Here is an 18,719-nt window from a genome sequence, read left to right as displayed (position 1 = left end):
TTCCCACTTGCTGCCTCCTGCCTGTCAGCCATTCCCCTATCCATGCCAGTACATTTCTTCTAACACCGTAGGATTTTATCTTGTTAAGCAGCCTCATTTGAGGTTTGAATTTGGAATGTCATTGAAGGTACCAAAAATAGCAAAGGACAATTCATTTAATAAAGATACTGACTGGAAGGTAGGCAAGGGCAGGGGAACCTTATCCTTACTCTTGCTGGAGGATGAGTGAAGGTGTCGGAAATTGATGATATATGCCCAACGACTGTGGATTATGTCAGGGGGAAGTCATAATAAATGAAAAAGGAAGTCATGTCAGTAACCTACATGGAAAGAATCTAGGGATAACTTTAAAAACAAGGAATCTCTCAAAGTCAGAGATGAGGCAAAATATTTTCTCTCAAAAGGCCATGAGGCTTTGGAATTGTCAAAGAACCATGGAAGTAACGTTTCAGTATTTTTAGATAGTGTTGGCTGGTTTCCCAATGAACAGCTGAAAGTTCGGTGGTAGAACACATTATTACTATTAGATCAGCCACAATCATATAGAGCAGGATCATGTGGCCTGTTGCTGCTCCTAGTTCATACAGCTACGTAGGTTAATTTATGAATGTAATGTAATTGTAAAATCTTTTGAAAGGAACATATAAATTGGAGCTAGCAGGATTAAGATGGAACTACTTGCTTTCTAAGGAATTAATGTGACATAATGTGGATGAAGCAACTTCATGTTTGACGAGACTCCTTATTGGCAACCTAGTGTCATGGAACCACAGAAGATTATACTCTTTCAGTTTCCACTCTATCAGCTCTGACAGGTGGCATTGATGTTGTTTATCTATTCACATGTTGCAAACAAACCTTGGAAGCAATATGCACCTTTTGAAAATGAAATTAGATTCATTAATTCCATATCTGGAGAGGAGTTAATGAGAGCTCTCTAGTTAGAAATCATTTTTCCCTCAAGGCATTCATTACAATATGAATATCAGTCTTAAGTAATTGATAGCCTGAATAAATTTTATGCAAAGAGTAGGGTTAAATAGCCAAGAGAAAATGTATTAACCCTATAAAGTAAATTAAACCGAACCGATAAAACAATGCATTTTAATATATATGCAGTGCAAGGGGATTGATTACATTCTAGTTAAAGCAATCATTTGAAAAGTAAACAAAAATTGCATTCAAACACACCAGCAAAATTCTAGCTTAGTTTAAACGAAAATAGTTGATGTAGTAGATACACATAAATGCTGGAGAAACTCAGCAGGTCAGGCAGCATCTATGGAAAAGAATACAGGAGGAGGTATGGTAGACAATGCCCAAGATGATGGCAACTGGACAACTGCACATCAAACTTTTACCTACTACTTTGCAGTATGTTAGAATGCTTTTTACTTCATTGATTACACAGGTCAAACACAATGTTCTGCATCTTAGTTACTGATAGAGACAAGAAACTTGAAAGCATCTTGATAAAGCAGTCTACTTGATTGGTATCCCTTCAACTTCTCTTAATATGTTACCTCCCCATTGGTATTAAGTGGTTGCAGTGTACCATCTGTACAATTTTACGCAGTTACGTACTTAGCCATTTTTATAGCACTCCTCCCAAAATACAACACCTATTAACAAAGGGCAAGGGTAGCAGATACATGGGAATACCAAGACATGCAGGTCCCAGACCGTGGTGCAGAATATCCTGACTGGAAAATATATCACTGGTCCTTTGTTGTCACTGGGTCTAAATTCTGGAGCTCCCTCCCCGTTATTAATGGCTTTTACTAAAAATGATCAATTACAATTCTGGGCTTTCAAGAAATTTGCTACAATGAGGGTAGAATGGGTATTAAAAAAATTCACACAGTAGAATGGTACAAATTTTTCTATAAATCAACTTCATCTGTGTGGCCATCTATAACATTTTACAAAGTAAGTCTATAACAAGAAGTCAGCATTAGAATTAAATGTGATTTATTCAAGAACACAATAGTCAAAAGTTAACTCTGATCCTCCTTACTGGTTACGATGTGCTGAGAAACGAATATGCACACTGGTTTAAAATCCATTTAATAGTCCATCAACACAATCAACAAATGACCTGAGATCAATCTTCACATTTCTGGCTTTGCATATTATAAATGGAATACCCTTTTCTGCTGTAGTTTTGAAAAAATGAACAGTGTTATTTTACAAATGGCTCATGGTTGAGTGTAAAATGTCAATAAAACTTAGGGGCAAACATTTGATTTAGCAAAGAAATCTGATGATTTGTGGATGCATTTATGGAAAGCTGGGAAAAGTTTGCAGAAGGCGCAACACTTTAATGCTCTAATTCACTTTCTAGTTCAGGCATCAAATTGAACATTTCACAATTCAGCCACCACTATCAAGTGCTTAATGGAAATCGTGGAAATCTGGAAAAGGGAAATCAGTTAGCCTCATATATCAGAAATAAGAAATAGTAAACCAACATATACAGAATAATCTTCAATTGCCAGTATGTACAATTTGAAGGGATGGTTTTAGAAAATAAATACTTCAAATATATATTATTTCAAAATAATTCATTTGATCCCTCCAATGAAAAGCTCAAGGTGAAATTGCATACACAACTGAAGAAAGTGCACTTGTATTTTTTTAAAAAAATGTATCCAACAGCCCTACACACTTCCAGAAACACCTTTCAAAAATCTCAGTGGTGGGCAAATCTTCCAATCACTTTCATTTTCTACCTCTTCCAACACCCTTTTAGTATAGACTTATTCCAGTTAAATTACTACACCTAGTAATAGTTGAACAAATTCAAACATACAACTGAAAATACGTCTAATTTTCCAAAAAGATTTTGTGCCAATATGATAACATGTTTAACCCTAATAACATTGGAATGCTATGTTTTAATATATCTATATAATGCCCATACTTAAACTTAACAGTTTTTTTATACAATCCATTTATGTTTTGGTCATGATAAAATTTGGTTTTAGACTAAACAAACAACTTTTGCTGTACATAAACTATTGCTTCCATAAGTAAGACGGCAAGTGTTGAAAAACCTTAAATTAACAGAAAATGATGGGATTGGATAAGCAGGATGAGGGATCAAATGCAAATTATCTGGGTTGTTAATTAGATTTAAAATCCCTCCCCCCAGCACAGATGTCTTCTTCCCTTTACTACCCTGTTATTTGCTTTAATACCTGTAGAATAGCAAGCAGTTTTGACGAAAGGTCATGCTGAAATGTTAACATTTGTAAGCTCAAAGATTATGCGTGACCTGGAGTAGTTTCAGCATTTTCATTTCCGTAGATTACATATCATCAGTAACTGCTTTTACAGTAGTATATTAAGTAACTGGGTCTGTCATGCCAAGTATTATCAGATACATGCCTAACACTGCTTTGACAGTATTGAAATAAGAAAAATAGACTCATCATAAATTTACTTTCAAGATCAATGACTCTCCTGTGCAAATCACATTAAGTTAATCCTTCCAGTTACAATTTCTTCCCCATAGGTTTGTCAAGTTAGAAATAATAAAAAAGAACATGAACACAATAAGAGATATTTACAAATCAAACTAGAAACACACAAAACAAAAAGTCTAAGGCAGTCTTCTCTCCATACACCAACAAATCAATTTGGGGCGGGGGGGGGGGGGGGAGGTCTAAGGCAGTCCTCTGTCATTATCTGCACTTTGTGGTGAGGCTGGAATGTTAACTGAAATATTTTGCCCTATTGAATCATATCAAAGTCCAGACCAACTATGAAGATACGAAGCCCAACCTGATGACCTTGAAGTGCTTTCTTCTTCCCCTAAACAGAAAACACCAATGAAAAGTCAAAATTATATAATTCATATCAACAGAGAAATAAAGATCATGGGATATAACAGTTCTTTCAGTTATATTTGCTTGAATAGGGAAAAAATGTCTATGAATTTTCTTCCTACATCATGGAAAATCGCTAGTCTAGTAGGCAGGCAAACTGCTTGGAAGGTTGCCAATGCTGTTCTGTAATATGAATCCTGAAATGCACAGGGAATGTGTACAGTGGTTCACATTTTTGTTCCACTTTTTGGACAGCACTTTCTTTGTGCTTGAAAGTTTCATCATCCTTGACAGGACACCTAACATTAGGAAGTCAAAGACCAGGCACAATTACTGGCATACAAGTTATGAATTAAAATTGTAAAGATATTTTACCCCCAACCATAATATTTCCAGAACAAGACACTTTTGACAAGGCTTTCCATGATCTCTTTCTGTAATGCATCCAATAGATGGAGGTTACATCAGCTGATTTGACTTAAAATGTTCTGTTTGGATAGAGTCCTCCTGTAAATCCATTTTCCACTTAAACCTGAGAATTAATTTTACGGGGAGCAAGTGTAAATATTCTTTCAGCAAGTCTTTGGATAGTGTTCTGGTTAATGTCACTTTTTTTCCTTTTGACATGTCGACATGGTATGTAATCCTGGTTGCACATGCTGGAGAGGGTTGCCATTATCACCAAAGATTATTCTGCTAGACTGAGCAGTAGCTGAAATTTGGCAAGTAATCTTGTATGCTTAAGAATGAAGGCCCTCTATTTCCTGGATACAAAGCAAAAGCATATTTTGCTTCGAGGTAACCTGTGTTAGATGCATGAGGGTATGTGGGGGGGGGGGGGGTCAAATTTCTTTAAATAGTCAAAAATGCCATGTTGTTTCTCTCCCACAATTACTTGTAACTGATTTTAACAGCATGACTGGTTTGCTGGCAGTCTTCCACTGGTTGAGGTTACAAGGAATGATGACTAGGGCACTGTGAGGATATCAATGACGACTTCTACTTGACAAGAGTCAAATATTTCATGGTGTTTTACAGGAACATTACTCACCGAAATTTGACAAGCTATATAAGGAAACATTAGGGTGCTCATCTTAAAGCTTAGGCAAATATGATTTTAAAGACTCATAAGAAACAAACAGCAAAGATGGAGTGGCTGAGGAAAGGAATTCCAGAGCTTTTGCTTTTGCAGTTGACTCATGTCTATGGTGTCAGAGGCCAGAGTTGGGAATTTAGAGGGCTACAATGATAGAAGGACTGAGGCCATCAAGGGAAATGGAAATAACCCTGGGTATTTTAAAACTTGATGCCATTTGTTCACTGACAAATTAGTCAAATGAAGCCATTTAACAGATCAGACTGGGAGAAGTAGGATGATAAATGAAAGTTATAGATTTTAAAACCATTAAGAGAACGAGAAGGAAATGAGATTTTTATTTCATCGCTAAAATAATGAATATATAATTTGGTGATAGAAGGAGACATTGTATTAGCCTACAAAACCCAATTGCACATCTGCTTGAAGTGGGTAATTTGCAGGATCAAGGAAAGATGGAATGTAGTTTTTCCCTACTTACAACAAAAAGTATATCTCACATTTTTACAAAGGCAGCAATGGCCCACTGAGAATCTGTGAGAAATGGTGAGCATGTCAGATTTCATGTTTTACCTTGAGCAACAGCAGCAAGTTTACTTTTTTCTTCCGGGCTCAGTTGCAACATTGTGTCAATTACAGGGAGAAGACTCTGCTTCTCACTTCCTGCGTTTAGGAATATGAACTTCAACATAACATTCTTCAAGTATTCTAGGTTTGCAATAGACTTCTCGCGTTCCTGGTTCCTTTCTAGCCTCCTTACTTCACTTTTCAGCAGCTATGTGGCAGAAGAAGAAAAAAGTATAATTGATAGTTAAATGCAAAAATCAGAAAGGAACCTACAATTAATGGAAGCATGTCATGGGCCACACGATTTTGTATCATTAAGGACCAGTAGATTTCACAACAGCTTTTTGAAAGCTTATCATATTTCCCACCACAGAATAGCCATTTGGTCCATTCTGGCTCTCAGACCAATCTTACATTACCACTTTTCCCCTGTAATCCCTCCTTCAGAAACCTATTGCCTTGAATCTACCTACCATCTACCTATATTAAAAAGAAATTTACATGAACATTTAACACCAATCAAGCCAAGTTAAATAATTGTGCTCTTCCTACTTACCGAGAGATGCAGATGGAAATCTGTGATCTGCATAGACCTAGATTAAGCTAAACAACTTCTCAAACAGCTAAAATGCTGTCTCCTCAGCCCCATCCCCCAAAAAGGAACATCTGTGTGGGCCACAATCAAACATGTTTATCGAATGAAATACATCCACAGCCAAGCGTAACAAGACTGTATTCTAATTCCACAATATTGACTATCAGAAGCAAAATCAGACCAACCAATTTCTCACCTATAAACATCATTAGGCCAACATACATGTTCATTTCCAGATTAACTCCTCCCTTGCCATTTTGTCAATTACCTCATTCAAAATTTCACTAAGCATTCACAGTAAACTTTCATTGGATAGTTAAGTCACTATATCAGATTTTGGAACAACAATGTGCTGCAGAGATTAACTAGATGGTTATTTTATGAGAAGAGATAGTGACCTGCCTTTAGACGAGGAAAGCCCTTAACTCCGAGTGGAGTCATCGGGACGCTGTCGTGACAGCGTTTTTTAAGCAGGCTTTTTTATTTTTATGAGGCCGAGTTGCTAGCTCGACGCTGAACCCAGCACGGATAGAAAGTGTGCAAGAGAGCCAGCTGGATTTGAACTCTGGAACCTTTGCTTCGAAGTCCGGCGCTGATACCACTACGCCACCAGCCGGCTTGGACCTGCCTTTAATCACTGGAATTAATAAGTATGAAAATTAATCTTGTTGAAGATTTTACAGTCAGTAAACAATCATTTGGATATTTACTAGGAAAATACATAGAGGACTTTAAAGTATTGGGAATACTCTACATAGGAGACTGAGAGTGCACAATCACTGGATACAAGATAGACTGGAGTCAAATCTTTTAGTCAAAAGAGATCAGTTCAAATCAATTTTCTTTTATTATATTTTGACTATTAGACAAACAGAACATCGGCATCCAGTGAGATAGTGGACACAGAGGATATTGGTTCTGCCCGTTGAATGTTGGAGTAGGACCAAAGGATTGTTTGGGAAGTATAAGCATATTTTCTATGTTCTCATGTTTCAGAAAAGAGGATCAATACTCAGAATGGATTTCAGATTGGTTAGTGGAAGTGAAAATCTTGGATTGAACGAAGCAGCCTATCAAAGTACAATTAGAGCCTTCCTAATAGGTAAATTAGAATGAACGTATGGTCTTTCTCATCATTATCTTATTTAATAAACTGACAAGTTTCCTGGCATCCAGATATTAAGTGAAGAAAACAAAGTACTGAAGCAGATTTTGTTCTTTTATGTTTTCAGCAAACTCGTTTGAAATAAATTATTTCAGTCTGCTTTGAGCTCTAACCCACTATGTGCACATGCCTACCGTAATCTGTTCCATAAGCATGGCATTGGTAGCTTCTGTGTCTCTCAGGAGCCCATTTAAATGGTCAATGCTCTTTGTAGCTGTGTTTAACTTCTGTGCAATTTCTTCTTTAGTTGGCTCAGGCTGCCACTGAGGAGCATCTGAAATCCATCAATAGAATAAATGAGAAAGGTTTGTAGAGTTAACACAACATAAATTCAAAATTATTTCCATCATTTTTCATGACCATTTCTTTCTTCAATGGAAAAGCAAACCATGTGAAAACAGGGACGCCTGCATCTTTTTAGATAGGAATTTGGTTATGCTGCTGGTATTTTAGCACAATTAAAATAAAACCTACATTTCCCACAGCATATTTTCCAGCTTGAACCACTCCACGCCAGCTATTTCCTTTCATGAACTATATATGTACTGAGGAGCTATCAATGTTGAAAACATGTGAAATTACTTTATCCTTTAAAACATTTACCTACAATGCAGCCAAAAACTTAAGTCTCTTTGCTCCAAAGAACATTTGCCTTTGGACATTCACAACCCAATGAAGTGTTTTTTTTAACATTGCTTCTTCCTCTACATGGTTTGAAGGAGCACTTCCTGAGCAGGACCCTTGAGGTGATTTGCTTTTACTTTAATTCATTTCACCCCATCATCAACATATCAACTCCCATTTTTCAGTTCTTTACTGAATCCTTGCCACACAAGCCACCCACCTCTCCCAAAAAAACTGACACAAATACATCACCTCCCTTACACCCCACCACAATACTGCCACAACACTCCCAAACCAAGCACCATCTCTGACAACCTTCTCTAGTTGATGGTGTGTCCAATGTCAATGCTGATCACTCTCTACTGACACTCCCCCCACAACTGAGGGGGAGTTAGTTACTAATTAGGGAGAATATCCTCTCCATCTTGGAGGACTAAATCTAGTGAGGCCATATAGGTAGGATTTTAGCCAATAAGAAAGGTACAATTATTATAATGAGTCTTCAGTACAAGTCTCCCAATAGGCAGTTGGAGCTACAGGAACAGGTATGCAAGGAGATCAGGTAAAGTTGTAAAAAATGTGAGTGTTTTTAACATCCCTAATATTGACTGGGATTCTGTTGGTACTAGCTGGGGTAGAATCTGTTAGGTGCATCCAGAAGGGCTTTTTGAAATAAAATATAAATAGTCCAACCAGGGAAGTGGCTGAACTAGACTATGATATGGAATGAACCTGGCCCAATGATCAAAGTTTCAGTGAGGGAGCATTGTGGGAACAGTGATCATAATGCATTAAGTTTAAGATAGTTAAGGATAAGAATAAGACTAGTCCTTGGAGAAAAGTGCTAAATAGGTGGGGGGGGGGGAGAGAGAGAGAAGAGGCTAATTGCAACATAATTACAAATAGACTGGGAGAGACTATTTAAGCACAAATCCACATTTGACATGAAGGAATTTGTTTAAAGACCAGCAGGTAGAGCTCAGGACTAGCATGTTCTTCTGAAGATGAAAGAAGATACAGTAGATAAGGATGGCAACATTTGCAAATCTAGGATGACAAGAGATATTGTAAGCTTAGCCAACAAGAAAAAGGAAGCACAAGGTTTAGTAAGCTGAAATTCAACAAGACCCTTGAGAATCATAAAGAAAACAGGAAACAAGGAATGAGGAAGACTAAAGGGGTCGTGAAATGTGTGGCAAGTTGCATTAAAGACAATCCTAAGGTATCTTATATGCCTATCAGGAGCAAGGGGGTAGTGAAGGAAAGTGAAGTCATAGCGGACAGGTGTTTCCTGATTGGAATTCTTTACCAGTGGTATTCTGAAGGATCAGTGCCAGGACATTTACTTGTCAGGATGAAAAAGGTGTTCCGTAATAGGAAGTCCGCAGACAATATGAAATTTGATGGAGTTATGGATAGTGAGTAAAACTGTCAAACAATACAGCATGATATTAATGAGTTGGAAATTTGGGTAAAGAAATGGCAGATTTAATTTAATATGGACAAGTGTGAGGCGTTACATTTTGTGAGGTCAGATGCAAGTGAGGAGTTAAACAGTAAATGGCAGGACCCTTAGGAGCATTGAGATAAATCTTGACTTAAAAGTCCACAGCTCCCTGAACATGGCAACACAAGTGGATACGATAGTAGTGCGATGCTATTACATTGATGTTGGGAGTTCAGAGTTCAATTCTGACGTCATCTAGAAAACAGTCTCTACATCCTTCCTGTGGAATACCTGGGTTTTCTCCTACAGTCCCAAGACATACCATTTAGTAGCTTAATTGGTCATTGTAAATGGTCCTGTGATTAAGCGAGGGTTAAATCGAGGATTGCTGTGCGATGCAGCTCAAAGGGCTGGAAGACCCATTTTACGCTGAATCTCTAAATAAAATATTGTATCTAGTTCTGATCACCCCAATACAGGAAACGTGGAAACTTTGGAATGGGTGTAGAAGAGGATAATCAGCATGATGCCTAGATTATTAGACTGTATTAGCAATAAGGATTAATTGGACGAAACTTATTTTCGCTGAAGAGCCCAAGGTTGAGGGGTGGCCAAATAGAAATACAGAAGATTCCAGTTAATTAGGCCATTGGTTAACTGGGAAATTCACTTACCGGTATTTGGGACAACTCTTAACAAAAACTAATTGTGAAAGTAGCCAGGATTCCATTTGTTTATTCGGGACACTATCCCACTTAATTGGGATGGGAGATGGTTGCCGAACAGCTTCTAACTAGCGTCAGTTGCATGCACTTGTGCGGCCATTTGACATGACACTGAGCTTAGAGTGAAGAGTTTTTAAATTGCACCGGCTGCGACAGTTTGTTTTCGAAAAGCAGGGATTTTTGTCACTCACAGTTGGCAAGAAATAAGTAACAAGACAATTCAGAACTGTTTTGCTCATTGCAGTTTCAAGCATTCAAGCTTAGAGATGCCAGGAATGGTCGGGAGTGAAAGTAAAACGGTTGCGAACTATGAATAATTTGAAGGTATCGACAATCATCTTGAAATGAAGATTTGACTTGTCAACAGCATTATATGAAGTAGTCCATTATCTGCACTAGGTGCCTGTGCTGATTTTGTTCATTTACAGTCAAAAGTATGTGACACAGATGAATTCCTCTGTCGATAAGTATTAGGAACTAACAGGTTTATAATACTGTAGTACTATTGGCAGCATTCTAATTTGTTCTGTATTCCATTTAAAAAATATAATTCGTTACTCAGTTCATCTTTCTTTTTAACTATTTCTATGAAACCGGCTAATTGGAGCAGCTGCTTAATTGGGCCAAAATGTACTGGTCCAGATGTGTCCCAATTAACTGGAATCTAATGTATATAAAATTGGGAGATGTATAAATAAGGTAGATGGCCTTTTCTCCTTGAGTGGAAAAGGTCAAATCAAGTTGACATTGGTTTAAGGGGAGAGAGGAAAGCTTGATGGAGACCACAAGAAGAATTTTTTCTTTCCCTCTTGCAGAGTTATAGGTGCCTGGACCATGCTGCCAAGAGAGGTGATAACAGCAGATATGATAATCTTTAAGAGACATTTAGACAGACATATGAATAGATAGGGAATGGAGGGACTTCAACCACGTGCAAGCAAATTGGATGAGTTCACGTTGGCATTATTGTTGGTGCAGTCACGGTGGGCTAAAAAAAAGCTGTTTCTGCACTGTGCTGTTCTAAATGGATACTAATAAACTCCTCCTTCCAATCCACAGTACTCCTTGCCCCCTTCCTTGCACTCCAGAGATCAGTTCCAAGTCACAGCTAACACATAGGCATTACGTGTTCTGCCATTTTGCTGAGTGTTAGTAGGCCCTGACAGCTGAAGCTTTGCACATTTTTCCCCAAGTGGCAAATTATTTTTTTGCCATGCCTCACAATTAACATGGCATTTGGGGCACCAAGTAAGTTCTAGATAATTAGATATCTTAAAATTCTTTCTCAATGTTTACATTATACAAGTTTAGAAAATAGTATTTAGTATGATTTGTCCTTTACGAAAGTATAATTAAATATTACAAATTAAGTAGAAAATTTTCTAAAAAATCTTAACAAATGCAGAATAAACAAATTAAGTTTACGATCTTAAATCTTATAGACTTGATGGTGAAAGTTAATTAAGTACCATTTTAAGATTGCTCCAAATTCATTATTGTTAACCAACCTGACTTAGTCTCAGGAGAACTGAGTAACTGCTCAAGCGATGCAACTTGGCTACTAGTTGATAGCACTGACTCTGTTTCGGTCATCTCCATTCCCTCTCCTTCTTCACGATCAATGGAATTTATATCTATTAGAGATAAGTCCATGCTTTTTCGGTCACGCAAAATCTTCCCTGAAGGTTGAATTGGGGGAGAACCTTAAACAAATATACATGAACAAAAGTTAAATTATGTTCCCATATTTTACACTGGTCCAAGATAATAAAAAGTTATTATTTGTGCAAACTATTATATTCCTCTATATGCCCACAGCTCCTGTTTATGCTAAGCCAGTATAACTTTGTTATAACTGCTATGAGTCACTGTCTGGTGGTGCTGAAGAATTATTATGACTCAGCAGTTGTTGGTAGCAAATCTACGGTAGTTTTATTTCAGAGGAATGTAGTCAAAACAAACCAATGTGTCTTTTTTTAAAGCACCCAGGATTACAACTCCATTTAGTTGAGACAGGAAGAGCAGAAAGATATGTTGATTTGGTTTGAAGTAGTAAGAGGTAGTCCACATGCCTTTCCTCAATCTCTTTTCTATCTCCTTCCCCCTTTCAAGGTCAAGCTCAAATTCAAGTTTATTGTCATCCAACTGTACACATATGCAACCAAACGAAACAACTTTCATCCAGCCCATGGTGCACCAAAATGTATGACACATAGCAAAATATATCTCACATTCCCCAAAATATTATACTATAAATAAGTTAATAAAATATAGTTCAAAATGCATGTAGTAAAGCACTAAACAGTAAACAGCTTGCTGTCCTAGTTACAAGACCTCGGTAATGGCAGGATATCCATTAATTTCACTGCCTGAGGGAAGAAGCTGTGACAGTCTGACATTCCCAGTCCTGATGCTTCTGTATTTCCTTCCTAACTGTAGTGGATCAAGAAAATAGTGGTATGGGTGGTAAGGATCCTCAAAAATGCCAAGCGCCCTTTGTAAATACTCCCTGGAGAAACTCCTGCTGCAAAGCCCTGGGCAATATGAATAGCCTCCAACAACCACAGCACTTCCTTTTCTGCTAGGGATGTTTCCAGCCACTGCTCAGTCACTCCCATCTGATTTCTAGAATTTAGCTCCCATGCCCATGTTTGAACCAATGAAGTCTGCAGCCAGCTGGTCCTGAAAGAAACTAAAATCGATCACTTTCCACGCTGCATGAACCCTGTAAGCTGGTGACTAGTAAGTTTTGGTTGATGACCTTATTATTAACTCTAATATGCAGAACAGCATGTGAATGAATAATTCCTCATCCAAGCTGTAGATCATTTGTGAAAGGCTCTAAATATATTTCAATTAACTATTTGAAAGAATTTCATGTAACAATCTGATTTATAAACAAGTTCATATTCTTTAATCAATTATCAATTGTATTCACCAATTAGGTAATAAAACCTAATGGCACTAAACAGCGACTCCTTTGCTTGCATCTTCGGAAACAGCTCTATTTCCATCCTTAATATCTCTATTTTTCCCTTTCGGGGTTCTTTTGAAGACCCCAACCTGGAGTTACACACTGACTTCAGTTCTTTGCGGGAATGGGACCCGCTCTTGGGGTGTCATGACTGGCTGTTATCCGACATGCCAAGGGCACGGCCTAAGAGTTCAGCTTGCCTTTGGAGGCCCAGGATCTCAGGGCTGTGGAGACAGACTGATTGAAGGTTGGTGTCCCAGACCAGTGTGTCGTGGGAGCTGGACTATCTTTGGCTGTGTGCCCTGAGACCTGAGATCTTCGGGCACAGAGCTCAGAAAAAGCTACGCAACAGATTTTAACGTCATAAACCAGTGAGTTGTTTGTTATGTCTCTCCTCTCGCTGTGAAACGGAGACACCTCTTTCTCCCATATTAGGAAGAGAGAGAACTTGCGGTATGTCAAATACTGGGTGAAATGCAAAGCCTTTGGGGTAACTACAAGTCTGTGTCTTTGATGTTGCTTTTGCTGCACACTTGAGTACTCGGTGGTGGATGTCGATGCTTTTTTGCTGGTGGGGACGGGTGGATTGTTGCTGCTTACCCCTGGGGGAGGGGTTGCTAGGTGGGTTAATTTGGGATTCTAACATTTCACTGTCATTCATCCTGTGGGGATCTCCTCTGTGTTTGTGGATGGTTGCGAAGAAAAAGCATTTCAGGATGTTAATTTTATATATTTCTCTGACATTAAATGTACCTTTGAAAATCAACATGGAAAGAACAATATATGCAAGCGATTAATGTTCTTTCCCCTTTTAAATCAACACAGCACATCATAGCTGTGATCCTGCAAATCATGGAGCAATACAGCCCAGAACATTGATCATTTCTCCCCTGCCACCCGACTTGAGTTCCTCCAGCATTTTGTGTGTTGCACCAACACAGCATATTCAGTAAATTTATCCACCATCTCAAATGAGCAGACAGCACTCTGATAAGTATTGATACTCACTTGCTAAAATGTTTTCATTTTTAAGCTGGAATATTTGTGCTTCCATTGTAGACAATTGGTTCTGTAATGATTCAATGGTCTTTTTGTGATTTTCCTGTAGTTGCTGGACTTGCTCGCGAAAGCTCTTTTGAGCTGCTTCATTCTGGATGTTCAACTGACTTACAGTCTGAACATGTTCTGATTTCAACATTGCATTTTCTGACTGGACACTGCAAAGTCTGCAAATTATTGTACAAATATATAGATCAAGATCAATTATTCAATTGGTTCTTGGGAGACACAATAATGGCAACTTCCCTCAAGCTCATTCCCTGGTTTAATTATTAATTATGTGAAAATCTAAGAAGCAATTTTGAATTCATAAATAATTTATTTTGTTAGTTATTGAGCGCGGAACAGGCCCTTCTGGCCTAACGAGCTGCACCACCCAGAAACCCACCTATTTAACACTATCCTAATCACAGGACAATGTATATGACCAATTAACATACTAATCAATACATCTTTGGAGTATGGAAGGAAACCTGAGCGCCTGGAGGAAACCTATGCATTCACAGGAAGGACGTACAAACTCCTTATAGACAGCATCGGAAATGTACTCCAGTGCCCTGAGCTGTAATAGTGAGCGTCGTGTTAACCGTTATGGTACCGTGGCACCCCAACAGTTATATGCTGTTACATAGAAACATAGAAAACCTACAGCATAATACAGGCCCTTCGGCCCACCAAGTTGTGCCGAACATGGCCCTACCTCAGAAATTACTAAGTTTACCTATAGCCCTCTATTTAGTAGCTCCATGCACCTATCTAAAAGCCTCTTAAAAGACCTTATTGTATCCACCTCCACCACCATTGCCAGCAGCCCATTTCATGCACTCACCACTCTGAGTAAAAAACTTACTCCTGACATCTCCTCTGTACCTACTCCCCAGTACCTTAAACCTGTGTCCTCTTGTGACAACCATTTTAGCCTTGGGAAAAAGCCTCTGACTATCCACACGATCAATGCCTCTCATCATCTTGTACACCTCTATCAGGTCACCTCTCATCCTCCGTTGCTCCAAGGAGAAAAGGCTGAGTTCGTTCAACCTATTCTTATAAGGCATGCTCCCCAATCCAGGCAATATCCTTGTAAATCTCCTCTGCACCCTTTCTATAGTTTCCACATCCTTCCTGTAGTGAGGCGACCAGAACTGAGCACAGAACTCCAAGTGGGGTCTGACCAGGTTCCTCTATCGCTGCAACATTACCTCTCGACTCCTAAATTCAATTCCACGATTGATGAAGGCCATACTCCTTCTTAACCACAGAGTCAAACTGCGCAACTGCTTTGAGCGTCCTATGGACTCAGACCCCAAGATCCCTCTGATCCTCCACTCTGCCAAGAGTCTTACCATTAATACTATATTCTGCCATCATATCATGTTATGGCATCACTGAAATCTAGCACTATAAATTAATTCTCAAGCACCTCTAAATTAATTTAAGCAACTCATTGAGTCAGATAATGCAAAAAAAAATATACATAAACATTTCTATGCCTTTGAGAAATTTCAGCATTGCTACTTACACTGAAATTCACCATAATATTCACCCATAGACACAATAAACAGTACATGATTACATGGGTTAAAACAATTACTTGAGAAACATTAACAGCAGCGTAAACTGCTGATGATTTAAGAGTCATTTGTCTTCCAATTAAAATACTCATCATCTATATTTGTTTTGCACCTTTTCAATTGAATTTTAAAACTGTTTGCTGCTGCCATTTCTAATGACGTACTGCTGAGTATAACATATAGCGTATGTGTAATAATGTCAGACTTCACCTTTAGAATGACTCACACTTTAAATAACATATATAAACAGATAAGATGATACTCATGTATCTGTCTTTTTATCAGTTTATGCTATGGATCAAAAAGTTAAAATATGCTTTTAATGCTCACTTTGTGAAACATAAAATTCAGTATTTATCTACAATCCTGATGTGAAGAAATTGTATGTGTACAAATTTAACTAGTTAATGAGAATAGCTGTTTTCCTTTGAAAATAAAAGATAAGATCTTATACTACTGCAGTTTACTGTTAAAGTGTGAGCAGAGAAATCAATTAATATTTAAATTTCCAGAATGGATGTTCTCTAAATATTAAAATTAGATGTGTTAATCCTCTAATTTTAGGATCAAGTAACGCCAAGCTTAAAAATATCCAAGAATTAGACAATAATGAAGAATTAAATAATAAATATACTTTGAATTTTGAGTGTGCCTGGAATAACAATGTTAAGATGAGTAAAAACTGTGATTGCGTGTATGATGATGGGTAAATGCAGAGAAATCCCAAGATTGTCAGAAAACCAATTTCAACTGCTAGCTCACAGAGGTATGACATGGATGGACAACCAATCTATTGCTGGGTAGCCAACCCATTGCCTGAGGCAAGATGACATTTTAAATACATTAATGCAGATGGAAGTCTCTGCCTTAACTAGCTTTTCAGGATTTAACATGGCAATCAGGTTTGTAGGGCCTGAGAAAAAGTGGAGGAAGCTTTGAAGAGCATTCAAATAGCTTAGGAAAAGCAGGAGTGGCCTTAGAAGCCTGCACTTTCCACTGAACAATGCCCAATTCATCACTATCCAAATACAAAGTCCATCCAGAGCTGCCTTTCTCAACCCTTTTGCCTTGGAGGAACCCGTGAAATTATTTTCAGGTTTCAGGGAACCCCTGCGTAAAAACTATTCTACAGCTTACGATACGTTAGTGTGATCAGTAAGTTGTAGAGACAATAATCCAAAAATAACTGTAATAAGTTCTGTTGCTAAATATCTTGCTTCCTGAATCCTTTTACTAAATATGACTTTATTAACAAAAACTTTACTGTTTGTTTTGAGATTCCAACAGTCATTTAAAATAATCAGCACTTTTACACGTCATACAGCTGTGATTTGTAGTTAAGTGTCTTTTCAATTTTATTGCAGCCATTGTGTGTATTTGTACGTTGTTTGCCACAGACGAGGCGCAATGGAACAGGACAACGTGGATCATCAGTCCATATAAAACCCATTGGTAAGTAGCTTTATTGGAAAGACGGCTTTTTTTTGTGTCCGTTGTTGCACTAGTGCAGTGAAATGACTCAGAAGATTGTAATTTTTCATCATTAACCTTATCAGAATTGTCCGTAGGCCTAGAATCCTCCTCTTCAAAAATCGCCACACCAGTGGCACGTAAAAATTCCTTTTTTCAAATGAAAATTTCCCTCTGATTTTCTACTACACTGGTAGAATTTGTTCGCTCCCATAAGTCGGCGGTGCACGAGGGAAGTTGAGGGAGGTAATTCGGGAGAGAGAGGCTGACGTCACAGCCGAAGTTATCCAAAGCTTGGAAAATGCACTTCACGTTCCTCATCAGCCTACAGTCCTCCCCTCCGTGCAATACAGCACTACTGACCAATTATCAACAGCTTCCCCAGCTCGTGTCGAAACTGAGAATGGACTCAACTAAATAAATATGGCAATGCCATACTGGATTGAGAGACCTCTAACAGGACTGCTGGTTCGCTGCCCACCACTGCCAGCGCTAGCATCGTGCGAAGTTCAAAAAATGATACTTATTTTAAAAAAATCATGATCTCTTGCAGAACCCTGGTTGAGAAACCCTAATCCAGAGTCTAAAGACAAGATCTACATATACTATCCAAGTTGTGGTTTGGGCTAACTTGATTAATTCTCTCTAAACCAATTGACCTCTGCCAATTAAGCAGCTCAACCCATTGAATATCCAGGTTAAAGTTAGAGCAAATAAATACATAAATAAGTTACAAAAGTAAAATCATAAGTAGAGTTGGACGTACTTTTCTCGCATCTCTGTCTCCCTGGTAACAGTTTCCTGCAATATCTTGTTATGTCGTTCCAGCAGCATGTCATGCTCTAACTGTAGAGCCTGCAAGTCACCCACACTGACTTGCAGATGGCACTGACTTTCATGTAATTTGGCCTTCAACTGGTCAATCACCGTTTGGAGATGTTCTCTACAAAAAAAAATGGTAATTATTCAGCATAGCCTCTGTATAGCCCTTGGAATAGTATGGGGTCCTGAGCTAGGTTAAGCAAAATTTGACTCAATGAAAGAATGTAGTTACAGTTTCATTCCTAACAACTTCTCTTTGGTGGTTATAGTATGAGCATATTTACATATTAAGCAAGGAAAGAAAATGATATATCAAGCAAGCATATGAAATCAACATCTTGAATTTTCACTCATCCAAACAAATGCACTGCAAATACTTTTTAACTTGCTCATGTTTCTAAGATTAAAACTATTTATAATTGTAACTTCAACATCACAAAACATTCCAAATCACTGTTGCAAAATAGCAAAAGACAAATTATTCTAAACAATTTTCAGTCTTTGAATATTGAAAACTTTCAAAGATCTGTTTGATTTTTTTTCTATTCAAACCATGATACAATATTGCACATTCAACTCATCTGAATTTTATTTACTTGATGCTGTCCTTGCCTGTCTTTTACTCTCATCATAATCAAAACCAAACATTGCTAGAAACTTGGATATTTTGCGTACATCCTCCATAATTTATGAACTTCTTTAAAGAAATGCAAGTATTTTGATCCTTCTGAATGTTTTAATGTAACGTTAATAATCTTTTGTTAAATATTGTTA

General features: G+C 37.9%; 1 protein-coding gene across 1 annotated transcript in view; it reads right to left on the bottom strand.

The window, feature by feature from the left end:
* Positions 1–1,948: 1,948 nt before the first annotated feature.
* LOC140726766 (GRIP and coiled-coil domain-containing protein 2) overlaps positions 1,949–18,719 on the bottom strand; it is a 66,647-nt gene continuing 49,876 nt past the window's right edge. The window contains exons 18-23 of the mRNA XM_073043565.1: positions 17,890–18,066; positions 14,032–14,249; positions 11,558–11,752; positions 7,388–7,527; positions 5,500–5,701; positions 1,949–3,816 (exon numbers count right to left, since the gene is read on the bottom strand). Coding sequence (XP_072899666.1) covers positions 3,749–3,816; positions 5,500–5,701; positions 7,388–7,527; positions 11,558–11,752; positions 14,032–14,249; positions 17,890–18,066 — 1,000 coding nt within the window. The 3' untranslated portion in view covers positions 1,949–3,748. The remainder of the gene's footprint in view (positions 3,817–5,499; positions 5,702–7,387; positions 7,528–11,557; positions 11,753–14,031; positions 14,250–17,889; positions 18,067–18,719) is intronic.

The sequence above is a fragment of the Hemitrygon akajei genome, chromosome 4 (assembly GCF_048418815.1).
Source record: "Hemitrygon akajei chromosome 4, sHemAka1.3, whole genome shotgun sequence".
NCBI classification, from domain to species: domain Eukaryota; kingdom Metazoa; phylum Chordata; class Chondrichthyes; order Myliobatiformes; family Dasyatidae; genus Hemitrygon; species Hemitrygon akajei.
This window is presented reverse-complemented; position numbering and strand designations above follow the sequence as displayed.